We start from the raw sequence: 26,851 nt of genomic DNA, 5'->3' as shown, positions 1-26,851 counted from the left end.
TAGGTGCGATCGGCATTCAAAATAAAAGAATAACATTTGGCTGACCCAGATGGACTGTCTCTGTCATCACCCCTTTCCCACAAAGTGCGGTGGAATGTTTTCGTTCTTGATTCATGACCACCCACTAAGGGGTTGGGAAGCTGGGTGGGTTTCCACTGTATCAGTAGGCAAGTATCCAAATACTTTTATTACAAAAATCCTCATTATTTGGAATAAATCTTAACTACTGTTAAAGTTAGCTGACTATCACACTGAGCAAAGATGGAGGGTTAGTTTAGTCATAGAAACACCCACTCATCCAAGTAAACTAAAAGTTTTTAAAAGAGAAGCTTGCCTGTTGTGTGACCATTCCTGGTAAGTATTACTGCCAGCTGATGGATAACAGCAGGGTGGAAAGTCCTTGTAGCGAGAATTGTCAGAGGATCCTTACAGGGAAAAGGACTTTTTATCTCCTGTGCCAGTCAAAAGCTGACAATCAACAGTCCAAAACCAAAGACAACACCTAAGTTCAGATACAATAGTATGCTTCTATATACCAATGAGTACCTTTAAACTCCCCAAACCCAGCACCAGGATTTCCTGACTAACTATAAGAGGAAGGTTATTCTCATGTCTGGGTCAGGCTTTATAATTCATAAACTGTATGAAATTTCAACATCTTGCAAATAATGCTATGAAAAAACAGCTGAACCTCAGTGTGGCTGGCCGTGTGAAATAGTTTAGGTTAAGATTAAACTTATGAAAAACCGTGCCCGGTGAATCCTTACCCCCTCCTGGAAAAATAGAAAGTATTAATAAACAATTTCAACCTAACTTACCGAATCCCACCGCTGCCACCATTATTTGTTATGCGGTGCACTTTTATTTGTATTGCGTTGCACCACATATGAATGACTCCGTTTCTGTCTGTTGACTTTCACTTGATAGTAACGCAGGGGACTCTCGGTAAGTTAGTTTGAAATTGTTTATTAATACTTTCTATTTTTCCAGGAGGGGGTAAGGATTCACCGGGCACGGTTTTTCATAAGTTTAATCTTAACCTAAACTATTTCACACGGCCAGCCACACTGGACTTAGAAATTTCTTGATGTTAAGAGAGGAGCGAGTGACACAATCCTACCCAATTTGGTTTTCAAGTAACTCTGGCTAAAAATTGATCAGAATGAACTCTGGACCTATGTTGAATAAAACTCCGCCTCCTTGAGGACGTCTACTTTACTCTTAATGGTTCAATCTTAACTCCCACTTTTGGCAAGGACAAATCAGGTCAATTTTGCTGACCTTTTCACTTCTTAGTCTATCCTCTAACTCCTCCTTCCTTTCCCACATCTTGGAGGTTTGTTATGGTTAGTCTTCAATTTACTTGGTCCCATGGCTCATCATTTTAAACTATCAACATCGTCTCTCGCTCTCCCTTTCTCTCTCTCTCTTTCATAATCCCGATCAGTGAATCTCATACTTATTCACTGCATAACACATTGACAATCTTCTCTGGCTAAAGGTTTTAAAAAGAAATTAAAAGACGTGCTGATGAATGGATGATGAGAGGCTTACTTTCAAAAATGGTAAAAGCTCAGGATTCAAGCCTGTGTACACTGACCTAATTAAGCAATGAAGAAAAAAGGACATAGCATTCTTGGACACAGGAGTAAATTCTTACTACTTCCTCTAATTTTGGGGTTTTTAGCTCAAAAGATCAGAAAACCTCCTCCAACTCTAAACTGAGAGAGGTATTTAAGTTAGTGTGACACTGAACCGAAGTCAACATAAAACAATATCCTTGGATCGCTGGAACAAAAAACTTCTGTGCATACCTGAGATACCAGAAGAACCTAATCAGGTTATCCACAGTGGTACAGTGCTGGATATCTCCCCCGGACAAGCACCAACATCTTATAAACTGACCACTGTTGTTGATATATTCTAACAGTGGAAGGCCCTCTGGACTTAGAAAGTGGCTCCTCTAGCTCATAAGAGATGGGTGAGTCTCCATGTGGTCAGACGAAGCATTGTGGAGGTTCTGACAGAAATCTTCTCAAACGGGACTGTCTGAAAAGACCTTTTTTGAATGGCAGAAGGTAAGGAACATCTCCTGACAAAAGGTAGCTCAGGAAACCATTCCCTTTAGGGCCACCAAGGAGCTATCAAAATCATCCTTGCATTCCGCAAAGTTCGATATCAAAATCATCCGTGTATTCTGAAAGGCTCGCACCCTGTTGAGCATTTTCCTCCAAACAGCAAATGGAGGAAAAGCACAAAAGTCTAGATTCAGCTACCCCTGAAGAAAAGCATTGACTGACCATGCCTTAGGATCCCAGGTAAACTGGGAGTTTTGTGTTTTGGGCAGTCACAAACAGATTGATTTTTATGGCTCCCCAAAGGCTCCACAACTTCTGGCAGACCTGTGGATGAAGACAATTCTGATGGGAGAACTTGTCCTTTTCTGCTGAGTTGATCCACAATAACACTGTTTTCTTCCTGGGACAAACTGGTAAATGAATGATGTTCCAGGACTTGGTCCAAAGGAGAAGTTTCTCTGCTAGTCTGAACAGATCCCTTGATTTGTCCCTCCTCACATAAGATGTAAGAAAGAGAGCTTGAGTTTTTGTAACAGACTGTGACTGTCTTGCTCTGACTAGATGTTCCACTTCCATAGGACGTTCCAAGCCGCTAAAAACTCTTAGGTTGTTTTTATGCAGCTTGCTCTCCTCTATAATCCAACTCCCTGACATTCTGATGTTTCCATGAATGTCTCCCCACTCTGCCTCTGATGTGTCTGAGGACAATGAGGTCTGGGCTCTTGAGGTCTTGAGGCAGACCCAACAGCATTCTTGACCAATCTCCCCATCAACGAAGAGAACCTTATGATCTGAAGAACTAAACTACTACTGGAGTCGAGTCTGGAAGACAAGACCTGTCCCATGAGTTCTTGAAATAAAACCGAACTGGTCTCACTCTTAGATGAGCCATGTTGATAAACTTCTGTAATGAGGTCACGTGTCCCAAAAAAGTCAGCCACTTCTTGGCTGGAGGCTTTACTGGGTCAAAACTCTCTCAACAGCAATAGAAAATTGTCTATCAATCCCTCTGTTAGAAATGTCCACAATTAGTCTATCTTTATCCCCATATAAACAATCAACTTGGTCAGAATAAGCATACACTTGTTGACATTAATCGAAATGCCTAGCCCCAAGGCTAGGCATGAAGATAATCCTTCGCCTTTAACATCGCCTGAAACAAATTGATAAGAATTGAGAGACCTCCCCTTGGCAGGCAAAACATCAACACTTCCTTGACTAAGGATGGATAGGAACCTAAGAGTATGCATCCTACATGCCAGTAGAAACCGTCTGAATGGCTGTCAGGGCCAAACTGAATGACTCCATCGAAAAGGGAGTAAAACGAATTAACTTGTTTAGACTGGAAAAGTCAAATACTAGACTCATGGTCCCCCAAGGCCTCAATACCAAAACCTTAGCAACTAGTCTACAATTGGTTCCATCGGGTCCTTAAATAACAACTGGCTGATCTCCTCCTCCAAAACTCAGAACTCCAGTGTGAACAGGGTTGGCAGGGAAGGATGATAATAATGTCATACGTGGAAGAAAAACAATATGTACAAAATATCCTTCTCTGCAAACCATCACTACCAAAGGTTCTCCTTGAAGCTTTACCACACTCCAGAAACTCTGCAGAAAGCCTCCTACTTGACCTGGGAGTTCAAAACATCAGTTATCATTGGCTTCGCAATTGTTTGGCTAAGGGAATGTGAGCCTTGGTCACCTCACAAGAGCTTCCTAAAACAGAAGAACTCAATTGTGGACTGGGGATAATCTGCACAGAACTTTCATACTGGGAATAATCTGCACAGAACTTTCATGCTGAAAAGCTGCAGGCACAGGACACTAGAGGGAAGACTTCGAAGACTGTGCTAAGAATTCTCTATTATCCTGATTCTACACATCTTTGGTGATGGCCTTAAACACTTTGAGATTAAAGAGAGAATACTGAGACGCACCAAAAGCAGCTTCTGACCATTGAGCTGAAGCTACTTAAAAGATAAATATTAAAGTCGACCCCCCTGTATTCGTGGGGGAATGCGTACCACAACCCCACGCGAATAGCTAAAATCCGCAAATACTTGATACCCCTCTAAAAACACTTATAACTGCCTATTTTGATAGTTCAAACACCAAAAAACCCTCTAAAAATGCTTACACCGAGTATTTTAATAGTTTTATCACTAAAAATGCATTTAGTCATGAAAATACAGTAATTAGTGAATATTTCTCTAAGAAAAATACCGCGAATAGGTGAATTTTCCGTGAATGATGTGTATGTTCGTTCCACAGAAAAATCTGCAAATAGGTGAAGCCATGCATCCGGAACCGCGAATAGGTGGGGGTCCACTGTAAACACAAACTGTTCCTGTTACTTTAAAACTGAGTTGTACAAACATAAGCCATTCCTCCTTAAGCTTTGGAAACAGGTCTATCATCAAGAACTGCTGCCCCTTCAGGACTAAAATTTATGTAATTATCATTTTATTTACAGAGCAGTAACCAAGGTGCCATACTAAGAACAATATACATACTGATTAGACAGCTCTTTGCTTACATAGGCCAAAATTTTGAAAAAACTTGCATTTTGAATGGAGGAAAGTTGAAAAACTGATATTGCATGTCATAACACGCAGCTCTAAACAGATTCATAAAACTAAAAACCTAAGCAGTAGCATTCAGGATCCAGCTTTAAGTGATATACTTCCAAGATTGCCTCAAAATGCACCATAACAGAATCAGATAGCTTTAACTTCTTACTCTTAACAGGAGCTGAGGCAGAGACATACAAAAGTGTGCCGATCAACAGATTCATCTTTGGCAAAAAGGACAGGGAAAAGCAGAACTCGAACTATGAACTGCTTAAAATATATCAACTGAATCAGGGTTGAAAACCTTCAAGTCTAAAGGAAGAACCAAGACGTTAAAACATGGTAACTCCACAGAATGACATGGTGAGGTGATTAATGCCAGAGATGGACGCTTACCCAGGACCACCAGCAATGTCATGGGTCGCTAGCGGTAAGCACCAGATGGCTGGATGGGAGAAAGTATGAGGGTTTTTGCGTGATGTCACAGCGGAACTAGGGCGATAGCTGAAGTCATTTTGCACAATACTACAAAAGTTGGAAGACGAAGAGCCACTTGTACAAATAGGTACAGTTGTCAAAAGGTGAGAAGGGCAAGTACATGACTGAACGACCGAAGTACTGACATGCAGCTCAGAAACTACTGAAGTAACTGGAATTCTATGTCTATAATACCTAGATAACTCTGCCAAGTCACTCACTTTAGCCAGAAGAGAATAATATAGTACATGAGCTGGTTGATGTGTGCGCTAAACTCTACCTAATAAATACTTTGGAGAACACATTGAATTTGAGCCAAAAGAAAGTTGAGAGGTGAAGAGTGAAGACCTCTGCCCAGAAAGACACCTTGGTTCCCTGGGAGAGGAGAATACCTACTATAAGTAGGGTAGTCCTTAGGGGTGGCTACATACAGGAGGCGGCTCCAACACATCTCTCACAGGGAAAACCAAAAAAGGTCAATCACTATTGGGGAAATGCAATCTTCACCCATAATATACTTGGTCAAATGTCTAACTGATGACAAAAAGTGAACAAACATCTTCCTCAATTTACCTATCATTTTCTCCTGAACCACATAAGAAACATATGAAAGCAGAGCTGAGGGAGGGAGAGAGGAATACCTATCAGGCAATGGAGGAGTAGAACACCTGAAGTAGTAAAAGATTGAGTAGGCTTTTGGCCGGACCTAATGAATTGTCTACATAATCTACTGGCCTCTCGCATCTTCCAATACTTCACAAAATTATTCATCCTCTCATCTGACCACTCCTTGCATTCTTCACAATGCGAGGACAAAGCACACTCATTACCCCTACATGTAACACCCACCATGTGACAATCATGCGCATCCAAATACATTTGGTTTACACATTACTTGTTCTTACAAAGCCTAATGCTTCTATTTCCTCAGTGTACATGACACAATGCAAAAACAGAAAACAAACACAATACCCTACATGAAATAAACAGCCTGAAACAGTCTGAATTATTACAGACAATTCACACTGTACACACAAGGACATGGCATGAAGAGTTCTGACGATACCATAACCTTTCCAACACCACCTAGTGAGAAACAGGTGATTACAGAAACAGTCCATTTGGGTCAGACAAGCGTTATTCTTGTGTTTGAGTGGTAATTGCACCTAATGGTGTGAAGATATATGCTAACTTTAACAGAAGGTAAGAGTCAATCCAAATAATATAAAATCCATTAATCCCTCAATTATCCACGTTCTCTCTATCTGCATGCAACCGGCAACCAAGATATTTGTATAACATTTACAGGCAGTCCCCGAGTTATGACTGTCTCAGCTTAAGTTGGTCCGATCTTACATTGCTTTTCATAAATATTCATAAAAAATTCATCTACGACTTAAGGTGAAAACTGGAGGTTAAGCTGACTCTAGGCTGGGTACTAGTTTCTGAGCTCGCTCATGTAAATATGTAAGTGTCGCCATCCTTCCTGTGTGCAAGCCGACCACAGAATTTAATGTAAGGCTTTCATCACATTTTTTTTTTACCTTACAGATTTTTTAAAGTCAAGATCCGATTTGAGTCACCACCTCAGGAATGGATCTCCAAGTCACTTGGGGACTGCCTGTATACAATTTATATATATAAAAAAAGTTGCACTATGATGGTAGTTAACACCACATGGGAGTAAGGGTGTGTTGGTAACACAGCTTACAGAACAGGCTGAGAAAGGGGGAAGTGAGGGGGGAGACTTTCCCAGGGAGAGAGGGAGTGGGAAGGCTGTTCAGGATGGGTGGAGAGCGGGGGTAGGTGGCTGTTTGACTTTTTGTGGTTGGTTAAAAATACTTTGTTTTTCACATTTTATGTAAGATTAACTTTGGTTAAAATACTAATAAACTAACTCATAAACTAATCATGCACTGTGAGAAAGAGAGAGAGAGAGAGAGAGAGAGAGAGAGAGAGAGAGAGAGAGAGAGAGAGAGAGAGAGAGAGAGAGAGAGAGAGAGAGAGAGAGAGATATCTTACGATGAAATTTCCCTTATAATTATTCTTAATTAATACTTTACTGTAGGGGGAGCCAGATTTATATTTTATAATTAAAAAATATATTTTTTTATCAAATTCTCATATACTGGCAACTTCACCTATTTGACCCCTGAAACAACAGTTTGGAAAACACTTGCTGTATGGCATTTTTTGGAAGGATCTTAATGATTTTTTCTCTCATACAGGCACAGTGATAATCATCAAAGAATCAACTGAAATGTATGGAATGAAAATTATGACAAAACACCCAACTGAAATATATGTTATGAAAATTATGACAAAACACCAAGAAATAAAAAATGACCTATGGTAGGGGAGAAAGGGAAGGTGTGTGTGTGTGTGTAAGGGAGTGTCTCGGGGCAATATCAAATGCTCTCTCTCTCAGGCACTGTGCATGGTTATTTCATTACCAACTAATATCCTTTAATAAAACGTGAAAAACATAAAACGTAAACGTGAAAAACATAGAAGTATTTTTGCCATCAAAGCTTATGAAGCAAGAATATAAACATTAAGCAATTAGAAAACTATAAAAGATGAACTGAAAAATTAATGAATGATGAAGTATATCAACAGTGATAAAATTATTTTTAAGATAAAATAGTTTTATATATACTTACCAAGTAATTACATAGCCTACAGTTTCAACTCGCATGGCAGCTAAAATTTAAAAATTTGCAGTAACAATTCTTTTGTTTTGTGTAGGTAACTAGCGCCTCCCACTTTCAGGAAAGAGAGGAAGAACTCAGCAGAGCTTCAATTTGTTTGTGTCCTTATGTCCATGCAAGTGGAGGAGGAAGGGCTCCCATTCTGTAATTACTTGGTAAGTATATATAAAACTTTATTTTATAATAAAAATGTCATTTTTGTATAAGTAACTCACCAAGTAATTACAGTATATGTAATGAATCTGAGAATAGAAACAATTGCTAGCACTGATGCAATGCTTGTTATTTCCTTACCTCTTAACCCTCAAACGCCAAGCCTCTCTTTACAAAAACGTCTCCCGTATGCTGGCGCTGTTCGGGAGTTAGCGCCGAAGCGGAAAAAAAGTTTTTTTTCAAAAAATCACAGCACGCTTAGTTTTTAAGATTAAGAGTTCATTTTTTACTCCTTTTTTTCTCATTGCCTGAAGTTTAGTATGCAACCATCAGAAATGAAAAAAAATATCATTATCATATATAAATATTGAAATATATGACAGCGCAAAAAAAAAATTTTCATATATAATTTTATACAAATCACGCTGTGAGCAAAACGGTTAAAGCTAACGGATTATTTTTTTTTCTTTGTATTGTACACTAAATTGCGATGCTTTTGGTATATAACAAATTGTAAAACGATCAAAGCAACACAGAGAAAATATTATCACAATATGATGCATGAATCCCTAACGCGCGGATGTAAAAAAGTTTTTTCAAAAATTCACCATAAATCGAAATATTGTGCTAGAGACTTCCCGTGTGTTGAAAAATGAAGCTAATTGATTGAATATTACTAGACTATAAGTGTTTTAGCTTACAATTGCAGTTTTCGACCATTTCGGTCGACTTAAAGTTGACCGAAGGTCGAATTTATTCTATTTATCGTAATTTATGTGAAAATATTTCAAAACTGATAAAAGCTACAACCATGAGTTATTTTCTGTTGTATTCTACATGAAACTGCGCACATTTTCATATATAAAAGTTTATGTAACGACTAATATAAAACGGTGCAAACATTATGACAACGTGACGAAAGAATTTCTGAGATGTTCGCCGAGTTACATGGCGGGACGTAAGGAAAATGTTTTTTCAAAAATTCACCATAAATCAAAATATAGTGCTAGAGACTTCCAATTTATTGCAAAATAAAGGGAAATGATTGAATATTACGAGAATGTAAGTGTTTTAGCTTACAATTGCGTTTTTCGACCATTTCGTCGAAAGTTAAAGTTGACCGAAGGTTGAAATTTTGGCAGTTATCGTGATTTATGTGAAAATATTTCAAAAGTGATAAAAGCTACAACCATGAATTATTTTCTGTTGTATTCTACATGAAATTGCACACATTTTCATATATAAAAGTTTATGTAATGACTAATGTAAACGATGCAAACATTACGACAACGTGACGAAAAGAATTTCTGAGATGTTCGGCAGAGTTACACAAGACAGACGTAAGGAAAAAAAGTTTTTTTTTTAGAAATTCACCATAAATCGAAATATTGTGCTAGAGACTTCCAGTTTGTTGCAAAATGAAGGTACATGATTGAATATTACTAGAATGTACGATTTTTAGCTTATAATTGCGTTTTTTACCATTTTGGTCGAGTTAAAGTTGACCAAAGGTTGAAATTTTGGCAGTTATCGTGATTTATATGAAAATATTTCAAAACTGATAAAAGCTACAACCATGAGTTATTTTCTGTTGTATTCTACATGAAATTGTGCACATTTCCATATATAATTCTTTATGTAACGACTAATATAAAATGGTGCAAACATTACGACAACACGACGAAAGAATTTCTGGCGCGGTCGTAAGGAAAAAGTTTTTTTCAAAAATTCATCATAAATCGAAATATTGTGCTAGAGACTTCCAATTTGTTGCAAAATGAAGGTAAATGATTGAATATTACTAGAATGTAAGAGTTTTAGCTTACAATTGCGTTTTTTTACCATTTCGGTCGAGTCAAAGTTGACCAAAGGTTGAAATTTTGGCAGTTATTGAGATTCATATGAAAATATTTCCAAACTGATAAAAGCAACAACCATGGGTTGTATTTTGTTGTATTTTACATGAAATTGCGCACATTTTCATATATAAAACTTTACATAATGGCTAATATAAAAGTGCAAAAATTACGACAAAATAACGAAAGAATTTCTGAAATTTTCGGCAGAGTTACTGCGCGGACGTAAGGAAAAAGTTTTTTTCAAAAATTCACCATAAATCGAAATATTGTGCTAGAGACTTCCAATTTGTTGCAAAATGAAGGTAAATGATTGAATATTACTAGAATGTAAGAGTTTTAGCTTACAATTGCATTTTTCGACCATTTCGGTTGAGTCAAAGTTGACCGAAGGTTGAAATTTTTTGTAGTCGACGTACGGTACGTCCACTTGGCACCCAACAGACAATTTTAGTCGACGTATGATACGTCCAGTAGGCGTTTAAGGGTTAAGAGAGCTACTGCAGGAAGATAATGCCTCTGGCTGGTGCTCACCTTAACCCGTAGTGACGTGGCGGTATAGCCAGGAGCACCTGCTACTTATGCGGGAGCTTTGCAGTGAAGGACATTTCCAAAGGTTAGCAAAGCATCAATAGTTGCCCCTGCCCTGGGCACAGTACCATCCCAAAAAATAACAATAGTAAACTACAGCGCATAATTAAAAAACCACCACCCACCCTCTAAAAACTGGTGGGTATCTAGGTGCAAGGTAGCCCTAGGCTCCCCTAAGACTCAACACCCTAGGTCAAGGCGAAGAGAATAAGGATGGAAAGAATGCTTCCTACATGTCTTCCCCCAACATATCACCCACCGATAAAGGATCCAAGGTACTGCAATTGTTAAAAACTGTTTCTACTTTCCTTAAGTAATGGGATGCAAAACTCAACTTGCATTTCAAGTACATTGCTTGAAGAATGGAAGAGAGAGAGAGAGAGAGGTTGTACTTAAAAGCTAACAATGTAGCTACAGGCCTGATTTCGTGAGCTCTAATTTTAAAAGCAGGTAGGACGTCTTCTCCAATCTGACAATGTGCTTCATGAATGAGGTCCCTTGAGAAGAAAGACAGGGCATTCTTCGTAAGGGGTGGAGAGGGGTCTTTAACCGAACAACACAGGCTACTGGAAGGTCTTCGTATCTTCTCAGTCCTGTGCAGATAATATTTTAAAGCCTTTGCCAGACAAAGCACTCTCTCTTCTTCATCTGAACCCAACATCTCTAATAAACTTTTAATGTTAAAAGAACGAGGCCAGGGTTTGGATGGAATTTCATTCTTCGCAAGGAACCAAAGGGTATAGGAGTAGACCGCATCCCCTTGAGAGGACCCGGTCCTTCTATCAATGGCATGTATTTTGCTGACCCTTTTAGCAGTTGCTAAGGCTATCAGGAAGAGGGTCTTCTTAATAAGATTCCTAAAGGATGTAGTACTAGGGGGTTTGAAAAGAGGGTCAGGGAGCCATTTAAGGACCACATCTAAAGTCCAAGATACTAGCTCTGCTTTCTTCTGCTTGCAGGTGGCAAATGATCTAATGAGATCAGACAGGCCCTGGTTTGAGGATAAGTCCAGACCCCATGCCTGAAAACAGACCTCAGCATAGCAGAAGAGGACAAGTCTCTGGAGGTCCTCAGAAATAGCAGAAAATCCACTATTTCTGTTATAGTCATCTGAGATGAGATGCCATTTCTTCTACACCAAGTGCGGAAGATAGACCACTTGTTCTGGTAGACGTTGCTGGATGACTGACGCCTACATTTCACAATAGCTTCTACAGCTGCTCTTTTTCTCTGAGGAGCTTCCTGACAGTCTGTAATCTGTCAGAGCTAGACTGGACAACCCGATGGAACTGCCTGAAATGAGGTTGTCTGAGCAGATTTGACTTTTGTGGTAGAAGCCTTGGGAAGTCTACCAGAAGCCAGAGGAGATCTGGGAACTACTCCCTCAGAGGCCAAAATGGGGCTATTAACGCCACTGTCGCATTCTTGTGGGACTGGAACTTGTTCAGATCCTCCCTTATCATGCCAAATGGAGGGAAAGCATACAGGTCCTCGTCTGACCAGTCTTGCAGCATGAAATCCATCGCCCATGCTATGGGATCTGGGACTGGTGAACAAAACAGAGGAAGTTGATGGTTTCTGGAAGTTGCAGAGAGGTCCAGAGTTGGTCTTCCCACAGCTGCCACAGGTCTAAACAAACAAGTGGGTCTGCCAAGACGTTCAGTTTGCCTTGGATGAATCTCATGACGATTCTTGTCTGATTTTGGTTTGCCCAAAGAAGATCCCCCACTGTTTTGCAGAGGGAGAAAGAATAGGTTCCCCCTTGCTTGCTGATGTAGGACAGGGCTGTGGTGTTGTCCGAGTGGACCGCCACCGTCTTGGTCTTGTGCTTGTGAGCAGAAGAATGTTTGGATGCCAAAACTGGATGTTCCGCATCTGATCGAACTGGAGAAAAATGTTCTGGGCTGTTCCAGAAACTGCAGGAGGGCTCAGACTCCCTGGCCCTCTTGCAAGGCACCTGAGGGGAGAAGACCGCATCCACTGCATGCCTATTCAACGGCCGCAATTCATCGTGGAAATGCCACTAGCACCTTTGTTCAGGACTAGACATCTCTGAACTAGAGGGTAGATGGTGCACATCTAAAAAAGACACCTTTCCTATGGCTGTCTGTTGTACCTGGGACGTGACTACAGGTCTGACCGTGGAGTAACTACCCATGGGCAAACACCACCGACCTCCCATGGGCTTCCGGTATGACTCCTCCCCTGTTTAAGGGAGTATGACAGGGACCCTTGCCTAGGAGAATCTGCGGGACAGGCAGCCACCTCCTCCACCAACACTTCACTGACACTTTTATCACTCACTTTGTCCATAAGGGCTCAAACCTAAGCCCGTAATTGGGCCGTAGTGGTCATGATCAACCCGAGCTTTTGCTCAAATCTTGATTCGAGGCTGGCAATGGCACTGGGGTCGGAAGTGTGGGAGCCAGGTAGGATCAGGTGGTACAGCTGGAAAACTGGGAACAGGGGACACTGAAGGTACAGAAACAACAGGAACAACAATGTTACTGGAAGACCTAGCAGAACCCTGGCTAGCTACAGTCTTACTATCACTCCTAGCAGTCGCCTTTCTCTTTATGTCCCTTTCCAATTTAGTAAGATGAGAATTTAAAGCCCTCCATTTCTTTGGATCCCAGTCTTCACATTCAATACAAGATACCTCAGCAGTCTGTGCAAATGGTATGTGAGTCGTACTTCTCTTTAGTTAATCTCATATTGTGGCCTTTGCTGCAATAACGAATACTAGTCGTATTCGACTCTGACAAAGTTAAGAAACAAGTCGAGTAACCAAAAGTCTTAACTTTGAAAGAAACTGTCAAAATTGTGAAAGGTCGTAAGTAAATATACTTCATCAACTGGCATACAACCATCAAACGGAAAAGTAAACAATTTAAAATAAGCCGACTACTCACAACCTTCATTGTAAGCCATCAGAAACAAATTGAAGCTCTGTGCTGAGTTGTTCCTCTTTCCCGAAAGTGGGCGGGACTAGTTAGCTACACAAAACAAAAGAATTGCTACAGCGAATTTCAAAATTTCAGCTGCCATGCGAGTTTGAAACTATAGGCTATGTAATTACTGGCTAAGTTACTCATATAAAAATATTCTTTTGTGCACTGTTATGATATGAGATATTAATATTACAGTTGTGCACTGTTGTAATATGTGATATTAATATTACAGTTAACTATAAAAAAAGCTCAACGGCAATGTCATCATTGATGAAATGACATATGTAGATGTAAATACACACAAACACAAGTAAACCCTCAGCAATATTATGAGGTGAAATGAAAAGTCATTAATTACATCAAACACTACTTTTTAAGTCTTTTTAAAATGAATCTGCCTTGGACATATCATCATTGAGAAATACCATACAGTAAACCCCCTTATTCGTGGGGCTGCGTACCACAACCCCCCACGAATAGCTAAAACCAGCGAATACTTAGAACCTTTCTAAAAACACTTAGAACTGCCTATTTTCATAGTTCAAACACACAAAACAAATAAAAATGCTTATACATATATTATCCCACTTACGATCGGGTTAGGGAAGAGAGAGAAAGAAAAAAAAAAAAAAAAAAAAAAAAAACTCGTTTGTTGGAAAAAACGTAAGAAATACCAAAACGTATCTCGAACATAGCCTAGCCTACATTAAGGTATTTGGTACCATGTACTGTATACATATATGGTAGCCTAGCCTACACTATAAAATATATTCTGTACATGCACGGGATAGTAATTATTAATATCAGCTAATTCTGGAGGTTTATGCAACGTGACATATGATAATTCGATACAAAGAGAAACTGATTAACATACAAGAATTAGCTTAGCCTACACTATGGTATATTGTATACATACACGGTAGCATAGCCTACATTATAATGTACAGTACTCTATATTCGCATATCATATTATACAAACGTCAACATAACGAACATGCATCTTTTCCATGGATCTTTTAATATCTTATGCCTTAATTCACTGTGTCCAATAATATTGTATATATTCTTATATTGCTTTTGTATTAAAAATTGCGTTCAGTGTTTTGGTTTGGAAATGTTTATGTGGTGTTTATTTCGTCGCATTCAACCCAGTTCTGAGTGCTTTTCTTGTTCTAATTAGTGTACATGAATCTCTAGTCTAGATACTTTATTTATAAGGGGCAAGATTATTTTTCATTATATGAAGTGTTTTTAAGTCGAAATATAACTAAAATACGTCTCATTGTGAAATTCATCTATCTATTTTTGTTAATAGATGACGACTAATGATGGCAGTTTGGAGGCGTTTGTTTTGTGTAAAAAAATTCAAGATTCCATTTGCTATTTTCACTTGATTTCATCATAATATGAGCTTTACATATTTCTCGTTTATCGGAGTAAAAATAACAGGAATGTGTTCTTTCATGCCCAGTAATTTTGATTAAAATACTTTCTCTCCCATTTTAATTACGTTTGAGTTTCATCCATGTTGCAGATGCACGATAATTTACAGTGTAGTCATTAGCAGCTTGAACACTGTTTTCTCAGCTTCAGCTATAACTTGCAGCTTAAATTTAGCAGTATATTTCCTTGACGATCTTTTATCCATACCAAATGAGGGTATAATGTAAAAATATATCAGTCCTATTCTAATTTGTGCCATAACCTACGGTAATTATTTATTACCGTACGATGGCTGAAATACAGGTAAATGGCTGTTGTTATCAGAGTCTTGGTTGGTTGTTTATGGCTGTAAGCATTTATGCAAGAGTATAACGGCACTAACAATACTTTTATCATTCTCTTTTACTTTTTTAACTAGAAGATGGGATAAAGAGATGCAGGAAAAGTTGTCTATTGTAACTTGGTCTCTCTTACTGCCTGATTATGCTGCTGCCTGCGCCCGCACGAAATTTAAAAATATTTTACAAATAATACTGTGGTATCGGTATTAATTGCTTACCCCACTGCAAAATTGAATTATCAAAGGTGAATTATCGTAACTCTAGCATTATCTGAGTATTTTAATAGTTTTATCACAAAAAGTGCATTTAGTCATGAAAATGAGATGAAAATACAGTATTCAGTGAACATTTCTCAGTGAAAAATACTGTGAATGGGCGAATTTTCCGCAGATAATGGGTAGATACATTCCAAAGAGAAATCCGTGAATACGGGAGTCCGCAAATCGTGAGAACGCGAATACGGGGGTTTACTGTACATATTAAAGATGCAAACACGAGTTTTACGCATACAATTTTCACGAGACGAAATGAGAAATCATAATAAAAAAGAAGATTAATAACTTTTTAAATAATATTCTTAAAAATAACCTACTTGAAGTCTACAGTGCAATATGAATGATACAATACTGGCGTAATTCAGGATAAGGAAACACAACTTATAAAAATGACAAATGAATAAAAATATAAGTAAAACGAATGATATTACTGTATGGTAACAATGGATATGAAGTTGCTATATAAAAATATATTAATGGTGATAAAACCGTGTGGCAGGCTGTAAGTAAACACAGGTATGCTATGGGGGTAGGCTATATATACCAATATACCTACAGTATTATGTGTTGTGTATGAGCGAGGAAAAAAGGTTTGCTATATGTAAATCTTTTAAAAATGTTATACATTATTTAAGTCATTGAACACTACATACAGTACACCTACCATACTGTGTATTGTTTACAAGAGTTAGAATATGATGTTCGATTTTTCTGCAGTGTACTTATAGGGAAATATGCTAGTTAATTGCATTTTGGATCAAGTTTTCAGTTTAAAGTGCATTGGTTATTGTTTATAAGCATATTTAGTGTTGACAGTTATGTTGCACTGACAAGGTAGGGGGAGAAAGAGTATGGAGTTGCCATTTTACATTCAAGAGTTTTAATTGACCTTATCAGAAAGGGCCTTGGCTCTATTATTAAGGATAATCAAAGGATTACTGTAAAAGGTAATAAAAACGTAAATGTTTGAAAAATAAAGGTAAAAGTAATCATTAATAAAAATATATTAACAGTGATAAAACCGTGTTGCAGGCTGTAGGTAAACACAGGTATGTTATGGGGGTAGGCTATATATACCAATATACCTACAGTATTATGTGTTGTGTATGAGCGAGAAAAAAAGGTTTGCTACATGTAAATTTTCTTTAAATGTTATACATTATTTAAGTTAGTGAACACTACATACAGTGCACCTACCATACTGTGTATTGTTTACAAGAGTGAGAATATGAGGTTCGATTTTTTTGCAGTGTACTAATAGGGAAATATGCTAGTTAATTGCATTTTGCATCAAGTTTTCAGTTTAAAGTGCAATGGTTGTCGTTTATAAGCATATTTAGTGTTGACAGTTATGTTGCACTGACAAGGCAGGGGGAGTAAGAGTATGGAGTTGCCGTTTTACATTCAGAGAGTTTTAATTGACCTTATCAGAAAGGGTCTTGGCTCTATTATTAAGGATAATCAAAGGATTACTGTAAAAGGCAATAAAAACGTAAATGTTTTAAGAATAAAGGTAAAAGTAGACGTTAAGCTCCCATATGCATAGAATTTTCAGCATCTCTCTCCACTAGCAAATTTTTTTGTCAAAATGCTTCATATCTGACTTATGTCTGGCAACAGCTCAGACCATAAACTTTGTGAATATGTGACAAACTTAAGATAACCCAACACAGTTGAAACTTGGCATTTTTAGAGCCCATCAATACCCTTAAAATGAACTAGTAAAATTTGCCTAATCTCCAGTAATTTTTCAAGTTTTAAGCAAGATGTTCATATGCTAAGCACTATTATACTACTGTACTCATCTTTCACTGAATCATGTTATTACACATCATTATAAATCCCTGGCAGTTCCATGTTAACCTACTTATTATGGTTCACACCTCTTCTCTACTGAAATATATTTTTTTTTATTTCAAGCAAACTAATAAACCACCATCTGCAATATATCTAACAGCAAATGGGAAGGGGGCTGAAGGTGTACTGCATTACTTAATAAAAAATGAGAGAAAAATAGTAAATAAACCTTATCATTAAACCTTCATTTACCTTGTGACTTTCCACTTCAGAATATAGTAAAAAGCAATCTTAAGGTGAGCATATAATTAGTGACAGTGAATAGTGAATAAATTTTAAGAAGACTGGCAGTCGAGAGAAAATTAGCCTGTATGGTAAATAATAAATTTTAATAAGACTGGCCGTTAAGAGAAATTTAAATCAACTGAAAACAAAATAAAACCAATATAAAACTTCAACTACAACCATTAAACCTTGTAAATGTACTTACAAAATATGCAACTTACTGCTTAATCTTGTTTCCTTTCTTATACAATTCATTAAAATTTCCATATCCCTTGACAATCATAACTTAATTAAAACCTATTTCCAATACACAGTAAAACCAGCACTAACCTCTTAGTGACCATGGACTTCCAATCTAAAAAATAGTTTACATCTTATTTTGTCTGTAGCCAAATTTACACTTTTTCATTGTACAAAATTCAAATGACCAATGGTGTCTTTCAGATACCCTTCCTTCGATGAGATCTTGAATTTTTACTCAAGCTTATCCCTATGTTAACACATTATTTCCCTTCTTACTGTTTCCTTAAAAACTATGCCCTATTTACCATTACTTACTGTTTCATAAGCATTTAAAGTTGATTAGGATTAAGTAATTGGTTGCTTAAAAGTTCCCCATGAATTATGCTACACACTTCATACTTCAACTCAAATTACAGCACCTCTCATTAAATTACTAGATCAAACATAACCTTCCAAAATTTACTTGCACTTTTGAATGTACCACATTAGTCTGCTCTTTAATTCACTGGAATACATGTACAGGTGGGCTGAAAGAAATATATTCATAAGACAAGAAGGCCACCTGCGACAAAATTTCAGTCTGTACTTTGCTAAAAACCAATTGACTTCTGCCAAGATGCAAGATCTTACCAACCTTAATTACAGTAGGTATTTAACTACAATATTTCCCAAGTCCACACTAACAAAAATACATTACTGCACTGACAATTTCACCTCTGCATCAAAATTCCTATCTTTTTACTACATTACACTTTTACAATTCCATATGAAACCAAGGTGTTATCATTACGATTATAATTATCATTAACATACAGTAGCAGCCAAACTATTGGGTTGCATTTTATTTATAAGGCTGACTTAGATACGGTTATAAATAAAGGGTGAAACTTGGACCAAAATAAACACCTATGTGGGATGAGACAAAAAGAAACAGAATGCAAGGAAATAGAAGAGTAATGCAAATAGTGGCCAGAGATGATTCAAGGTACCCTCAATATTCTGCCTAAAATCTCTTGAACAACACCCAAGTTCAGGCAGTACCTTTCAACAAGAAAAATTTGGTAACCTATCTTTAACAAGTAAAAATGTCTTTCTATAATCAGTTCAAAAGATACAAATTAACTTTTACACGCACACACACAAACATATTTATACATATATTAGTGGCCCCTTTAATTAGCAATTTTGTTACTTAATGGACTTACCCAAGTCCAATAAAAACAAAAATATTTTCAATTTACTGTAGATATCTGGTAAGTATGATAGGGTTATTGGATAGTGGAATGTGTGAACCCTGTTTGTGCCTGTGAGGGTGGACAGTGAACAAATGAATGCACTCACAGTGACTGTCACTTTTCTGGCTATGCCTGTAAGAGTGGACAGCAAACAAATGCATGCATACAAATGGCTGACCACTTTCCTCTTGTGCATCATAATACAAGCTGTGACCTACCTGCCAGCCCCTCTCCCATCTTGATCTTGATTGACAATACTTGCTCCAGTACAGTACTGTACTGTATTTGAAACATTATTGTACTGTTAAATATTTTTCAGTCATATTTACTTTGCTTGCCTTTTTGTCTGTCTCTGTCAATTTTTTTTGTAAAGATTCTGCATTACTATTGTCAGTAAGTTCTACAATGTGTCTGTATTTGCTTTTTACCACAATCCAAATATCGATGATTCTATATATGACTCTCTTGGAAAAGATTAGTATGGATTAGTCTTATGATTCAAAAGCGTCATTCGTTATTTTTGGAGACTGCAATGCAAAGCACAGCAAGTGGCTAAATTCAAATTCCACAGATCAACATGGCCAGTCTGCTCTTGAGTTCTGTGTATCCTCTGATTTTGTCCAGTTAACCGAGGAGCTCACAGATATTTCTGGTAGTAAATTAGACCTCATATTCACAGATGTTCCAGCTATTGTCATGTCCAAGGTTTGTGAATATATAGGTACTTCTGATCATTGCACCATTGAGATGGACATATCTGTCAATCAGTATATTACTAATGCCACCATTGGAAAAAAGGTGTGGCTGAAATCTAGAGCCAATCGAGATCGCATTGTTGAAGCTTGTCAGGCACTTAATGTTTCAGATGCTGTATTAGATCCTGATCCCAAGAAGTTAAATGAATGCTGATAGCTATTTTAATAAGGTATGTCCCTAGAAAGGTCATCAAATTCAGGGCAAATGTCCAGCCATGGTTTGATGATATATGTAGATGACCCTACTGTGACAAACAGACCAAATTCAACATATAGAGACGAGACTGTTCGAATGAAAATTACAATTTTTGTTGAGTCTCGTCACACTGAGAATAGAACTTACCATAAAGTCTAGAAAAACTACAATAATTTCTTGAAGAGGAAACTTGAAGGAATTACTCAGCCTCATCTGTGGTGGACCAAATTGGCATCATCTATCTTTGGGTAGGCTTGCCTTCCATTCCACCACTACTAACAGATGATGGTATATTGGTTACTGGCCCTAGGGAAAAGGCTGAACTGCCTCATCAAGCAATCAGCTGAGGATGTTCCTCTCCCTGATACTTGCCATCCTGAGCTTATTCTTACAAAATTTGCATTTCACTCCAGTTAAGTATGTCTTAGTTTTACCAGACCACTGAGCTGATTAACAGCTCTCCTAGGGCTGGCCCAAAGGATTAGACTTATTTTACGTGGCTAAGAACCAACTGGTTACTTAGCAATGGGACCTACAGCTTATTCTGGAATCTGAACCACATTATAGCGAGAATTAAATTTCTATCACCAGAAATAAATTCCTCTAACTCTTCATCAGCTGGCCGGAGACTCGAACTCGGGCCTACCGAGTGATAGGCCACAGCTCAAACAACTCGCCCAACGAAGAGCTACAGGGATGTTAAGAAAATTCTGGATAATCTTGAAAGCTGGGGTGGAGAAGATCCTGAAGGTTTCTTCCCATTTTTTTTTTTAAATGTTTAGTGTTGTCTCCCAAGATTAGTAGATTCTTTAGATTTCTGTCAACATAGTAATACAGCGCCTGTCCCAAAGAGTGGCATATCTGCAGACTGCAGTAACTACAGGCCAAATTCTATTCTCCCTGTGCTCTCCAAAGTTACTGAAAAATGGCAAATTTAAATTAATTTGTATTTTTCATTAGCTCACAAACCTGTGGTCTTAACATTAAGATAAATCTTCTGGTACCAGCTGGAAACTGGTAAAAAACAACAACAATGGTTTATGCAAGGAATTGGTGGCATCTGGCATCCGTCATGGAGGTGAGATGGGAACGGGCAGCAACCTTATTTCAACTCTGTGACGTCTTAGTTTTCTTCCAGCCCATGGTTAACTGAAAGAGGGGTGGCTAGAGGTGGGCAGTAAATATTAAGACTGCAGGTTTGTTAGCCATGAAAAATACAAATTAATTTAAATTTGTCATTTGTTTATACGTGGAACAAACCTGGGTCTTAACATTAGGATAGACTCACTCTTGGTGGAAGGTAAAGAGAATCCTGAACTGACTGGAGGTTCGGCACACCCGGTTATACTTCCTGAATAAGAGAATTCAAAGGAAGGAGACCTAAGTGGTTGACGGACAAGACACATTTCCCACAGGAACATGTACGTGTACAGGAGAAACATGGACATGGTCCAAAGGCGAAGAAGAGATAATCTTCTGTTCTTGGGGAGAGGACCTGCAACAAAGTCTGATGCAGGAACAAACAGGAGGGGCAGACAACGTAGAAGAGGATGACGGAAAAGACGATGAAGACGAAGAAGGAGATCTATGCTGTCTCCTCTTAAGAATATGGCCGTATTTCTCTCGAACAGTCTGAACGAGAGAAGAAGCAGACGGCAAAGCCGCAGATGATGTTGTAGTAGAACTACACGAATTTTTGGAGCAATTGTACTGAACGAGAGGTGACCCAGGATGATGCACAGAGAGAACGAATGGCATCGCACTAGAAGGCGCAACATGAGACCCAGTAGAGTGGAGGCCAGGAGGGTTAGGAACTGACATGGCAGCTGACACTGGGAAGCATGAAGACATGAAATGGGACAGCAAGCCACCTAAGGTTGTTACCCGATAGGCCTAACGAAGCCCACACAGCTGACATCATCTGCATATCTGAGCCTGGTGTATACATACGATATGGTTGTTGGCCTGGAAAACAAGATTATGCAGTATGTCGGATAACGCAACACATGTGGGTGTAGTAAAGTCTCCACTTAAAAGAAATGAGTCTGCCCCCAGCCTCAATATGGACAGAGATTGGATCAGTGAATGGTGTAGTCGGTGGGGTGAGGGGCTTAATTCCAGTAAAACAACAAAGCTGATTCAGGTGGATGGGACTTTGCTGAATGAGGCTGAAGCTTTAAATATTCTAGGTGCAACTTTTGACTCATATCTTACTTTTGAGAAACATCAGAAACATCTAATGAAAGTTTCAGCAAATGCAGCACAAAAGTTAGGTATTGTTCGTAAGGCCTCATGTATTTGTAACAGTGATAAAATCAGTGCAATCTGTTTTATGTCATATTATGTCCTTCCTTTACTAGAATACTGTCTTTCAGTGTGGATATCTACTTCTGTGAGAGATTTATATCTTTTAGATATATCTCCTTTTTTTTCATTCATGGTGGTAGGTTTCTGTTTCCTAATAGGCAGTACCTGAGTTAAGGCAGTCTCGACATAAGGGATCCAATCTTATGACGCTTTTCAAAAATATTCATAAAAAATTCGTCTCAGACTTAAAGTGAAAATCCAAAGTTAAGGCGACGTTAGGCTGGGTACTAGTTTCTGAGCTCCCTAATGTAAATAAGTAAGTGTTGCCATCTTTCCAGTGTGCAAGCCAACCACATGATTAAAGGTAAGGGTTTCATCACTTTTTTTCATTTTTATGTATTTTTTAAATTTAAGATCCGACTTAAGTCACGCCTCAGGGACAGATCTCTGCCTTAACTTGAGGACTGCCTATATTAGTAGTTATGACTTGGACTTTCAACGGATAGTCTCGTTTGTCAATTTTTCATAAGTTGTATTTTAATAGAGATCTTTCACATTCACAACTGATCCCTAATCCCCTTTTCCCTTTATGCAATAAAAATATTTATAGGCTGTACTGTAAAACGAAAACTTTAACAACAAAGAAAAAGGGAATCACGCCCATTTACAGAGTCAAACCCATCTGCTCTTCTCAGGGTAACCATTAACTTAACTCTCTCTCACACATACAGATACAAAAAAATTGGAGTGATAACTAGGATAGTTTAGGGTTTACACAATCTTCAGATGAATGTTAGATGCATACTATACCTTATGACATAAGTAATGTACACTGTGCAAAGAATATATTACAACTTATATTCCTTAATAATACAGTGCAAACTTTACTTACCTATGGTAGGCACTGCTCACGTTTCATAATGTTTAATGTTAAAAAAGTATAACGATATAAATTACCCTTTCATTTTGATACCTGCCCTTAGAACCAAAACAGCCTTTAGTGTCAGATTCTCAAACAAAAACCTTTAAGCCAAGTCTCCTAAATGCCTAGGTCTATTGACAAATAATCTACATAAATAAAAAATTTAAAATATTCTATTTCCTAAGATTATATTTATAAATCCTTTACACAAGCAAAACTAAAAGACTAAAAAACTACTTTAGCTCAGATATCCACAATCAATAAGTGTATAAAACTAAATGTTGACAAAGTGGAGTATTCTAATTAAGTAGTTTATCCAGCAAGCCATGTCACTTCTGATTATTTAGGCCCAACCCAGAGAATTTGCTTCCTTAACAAGGGTTGCAAAGCAAGCATTACAAATGATAAACCTTTTATAAATACTGTATCAATTATTGGTAAACTTACAGCAGAGAAATTGCAGTGGAATGAAAAAAAATCACCACAATTCTCAACCACAAGGGAATCCTTCACCATAAAATTCCATCCAATTTTTTAAAAAATTTTGTATAATTTACTTCTAATATCCAATATGAAGCAACTGCAACAATTCACAATATAAAGTAATTACTGTACTCCACTATAACTAAATCTTAGAGGGTTCAAACTTAACCTTGGAAGAAATTACTGACAACTCAACGTTCTATAAAAATAAACTTGAAACCTTTTGCCAGGCTTTGTTTAAACTAAATCTCAAATCACATATTAAATTTTTATTAAGTCTCAATGCTCTCAATATATATACAACATAACCATTAAGATACTGCCTTTACTTATTTGAGTCTATAATAAATACATAATAATCACAAGGAAAATTACCAGAGATTTCACTGGTACCAAATATGCAGGACTCAAAAAGATCCAAAAGTAAAAGAGAGAGAGAGAGAGAGAGAGAGAGAGAGAGAGAGAGAGAGAGAGAGAGAGAGAGAGAGAGAGAGAGAGAGAGAGAGAGAGAGAGAATTTTATCTTATTAATGTACACAGTCTTACCTTTGGCATTTTGAAAGAGTGAGGCACTTTTAGGTGGAACTTTTCGGCACAGAGCGCCTCTAAACGCTCTATTCCTGTGAAGAAATTTCAATTAATAGTAACTAGTCATGTGCAACCTTTGAGAAATATTTTTATAACAAAAGTTTTTCCATACTAAACCAATGATTATATTTTGCTTATTTCCATGGACAGGAGGATACCCAGTTACACCAGCTCACACCATTCCAGAGGAATCTACTGTGCATGCCCAAAACTTCATCTTTCTGACACACCCTCAAGTCCAAATTTCCTTTTGTGCCAAGAAATCCAAATCCACAGGTTGAAAATACTCATTTGTGGCTAATGGGCTAGTGTGAAAAAAGTTTAATCACAAACCTGTTAGATGTACACTGCCCAAATAGCAATTTAAGATGGAGGGCAAAGAAATATCACCAGGTGAATTCTGATAAATGTGGGAATCAAGGGGTTGAAGGCAGAAAAGATTTTAGTCAAATCCCTTACAGGCCACATGTGAGGGTGCACGCAAACCAATGGTTTTAAACACGGTTAAGTACAGTCTTGGCAGGCTGGGTGGGCGGCGTCTACGCATTTTTCCGAATATGCGACCCTCCCTCTGAAGACGATATTATTACTGGAAGAATGAGTAGGCACTGTCAGGTGACATCTGGCAACCCACTCCTCTCTCCCTGAGAGGAGTAGAAGTTCCCAGTAGCTGCCAGTCAATATAGTAGATTACTGTATTTACCAAATTTTTTCGTCTGCATGGACTCATGAGTTTGCTGTTATTTAGCCCCTATTTAGTGCTTTTTTTTCTTATAATGAGCTGCAATAAGCTCTTGTCAAGTGAGAAAATAAGTCAGATAATTGCTCTGCATAAGGTGGAAATTTCAACTAAGGATATTGCCGATGTTGTGGGCATTTAGTGAGCGAACTGTGCAGAGGTGGGTAAAAAAGTTCAAAGATGGCTCACTAACGCCCACAACATCGGTAATATCCTTAGTTGCAGTTTCCACCTTATGCAGAACGATTATCTGACTTATTTTCTCACTTGACAAGAGCTTATTGCGGCTCATTATAAGAAAAAAAGCACTAAATAGGGGCTAAATAACAGCAAACTCACGAGTCCAAGCAGATGAAAAAATTTGGTAAATAATCCACTACAATCGACTGGCAGCTACTGGGAACTTCTACCCCTCTCAGGGAGAGAGGCATGGGTTGCCAGATGTCGCCTGACAGTAACTACTTATTCTTCCAGTAATATCATCATCTTCAGAGGGAGGTTCACATATTCGGAAAAATGGGTAGGCGCCTCCCACCCAACCTGCCAAGACTGTATATTGCAAGCAAATAAAAGTTAAGCACTCCCAAGCACCTTGAAGTGCACAGGTAGGCAATCTAGAATAACAGCTTGCAGGGTACCAGATATACTGGTAATGAAAATTATGTGGCAGTGGAAGACAAAAGGTCCCTCCCCATCAGTGGCATGACTTGCTGCGACTAGTATCTGCCTAAACAAGCAAACACCCAAACGTTCATGAATTACAACTCCCAAACTGTAATTTTTTAAGGTATAATGACACCTCTATGTTCTTGTTCCAAGCTCATCAAAATTCAACATCACACAAAGCAGGGAGAAGGGTAACATGTTGACTCTTGAAGGCGGTAGGAGAAAAAGTAATCAGATAGCACTGGGCTAAGTGAGGGCATTCCCCTACTAAACCCCCATCTCCACCATGGGCTACCCTTGTCTCCAAGTCTCAGCAACTGCATTCCAGTAAATGTACTCTAGATATTCCGTACAAAATGTGATGTATGTATCTCCCTAAGAACAAATCATTTTGACATTTGTGCTACACCTAGCTTCGACAAACACACCAACACATAGACACCTTTCACCATTTAAAGTGAACTTGGAAAGCAAAGGATAAAAGAAGAAAGAAGAGTGAACATTTCAATACTCCATACAAAAAAATCACTTGTTGGGCATAGCTGGGAAATTTGAGGTTCCCTATTATAAAAATGAAAATGTGCAATTATGTTAGCAAATAAGAAAGCTTGGAAAACTATGAAATATAATTTTCTTACATATTCTTATCCTAAAATTCCCGAGGAAATTTATTTTCCTAGATCTGATATCTCTTGGCAATTGTGCAATAATTTCTGAGTTTTATTGTTTTCTGCCCATTAGGATAAATCACCTAAGGCACTGTTTGGGCAAACAAAGTGTTGTCATATAATTACATCATTTGCTATACCACTTCCAACCCCTTTTAGCAGTTAAGGTACTTCCTGACATGCTGTCAATTAACCTAAATTACAAGTGTTGTCATATGATTACATCATATGCTACACAACTTCCAACCCTTTTTGGCAGTTAGGGCATTTCTTGACATTTTGCCAAAAATAACATGCTGGACTAGTATCCCTGTTTAATTTTTTAATCCCTACTACTGGGAGCACTTTCATAATCTCTTTAGACACTTTAAATTTAAATAAATTAGAAAAGCAAAATGAAAATTATCCTGACTTGTAAATCTTACTTCAAAACAGATATAGTATAATCCAGTTCGACAATTACACAGTTCCACTGAAAATACTGAGTAAAAACAGAGTAAAAACACAGAGAAGTGTAAC

The 26,851-nt window shown here is 37.8% G+C and overlaps 1 protein-coding gene across 10 annotated transcripts in view; it reads right to left on the bottom strand.

Annotated features, from left to right (window-relative positions):
• Positions 1-26,851, bottom strand: part of LOC136834264 (tubulin polyglutamylase ttll-4-like) — a 96,148-nt gene that overhangs the window by 16,488 nt on the left and 52,809 nt on the right. For all 10 annotated transcript variants that reach the window (XM_067096624.1, XM_067096677.1, XM_067096652.1 and 7 more), the window contains one exon: positions 24,218-24,291. In XM_067096624.1, coding sequence (XP_066952725.1) covers positions 24,218-24,291 — 74 coding nt within the window. The remainder of the gene's footprint in view (positions 1-24,217; positions 24,292-26,851) is intronic.

Source organism: Macrobrachium rosenbergii, chromosome 4 (assembly GCF_040412425.1).
Source record: "Macrobrachium rosenbergii isolate ZJJX-2024 chromosome 4, ASM4041242v1, whole genome shotgun sequence".
Classification (NCBI taxonomy): Eukaryota; Metazoa; Arthropoda; class Malacostraca; order Decapoda; family Palaemonidae; genus Macrobrachium; species Macrobrachium rosenbergii.
The sequence above is the reverse complement of the archived record's forward strand: the minus strand, read 5'-3'. Positions and strand labels throughout refer to the sequence as shown.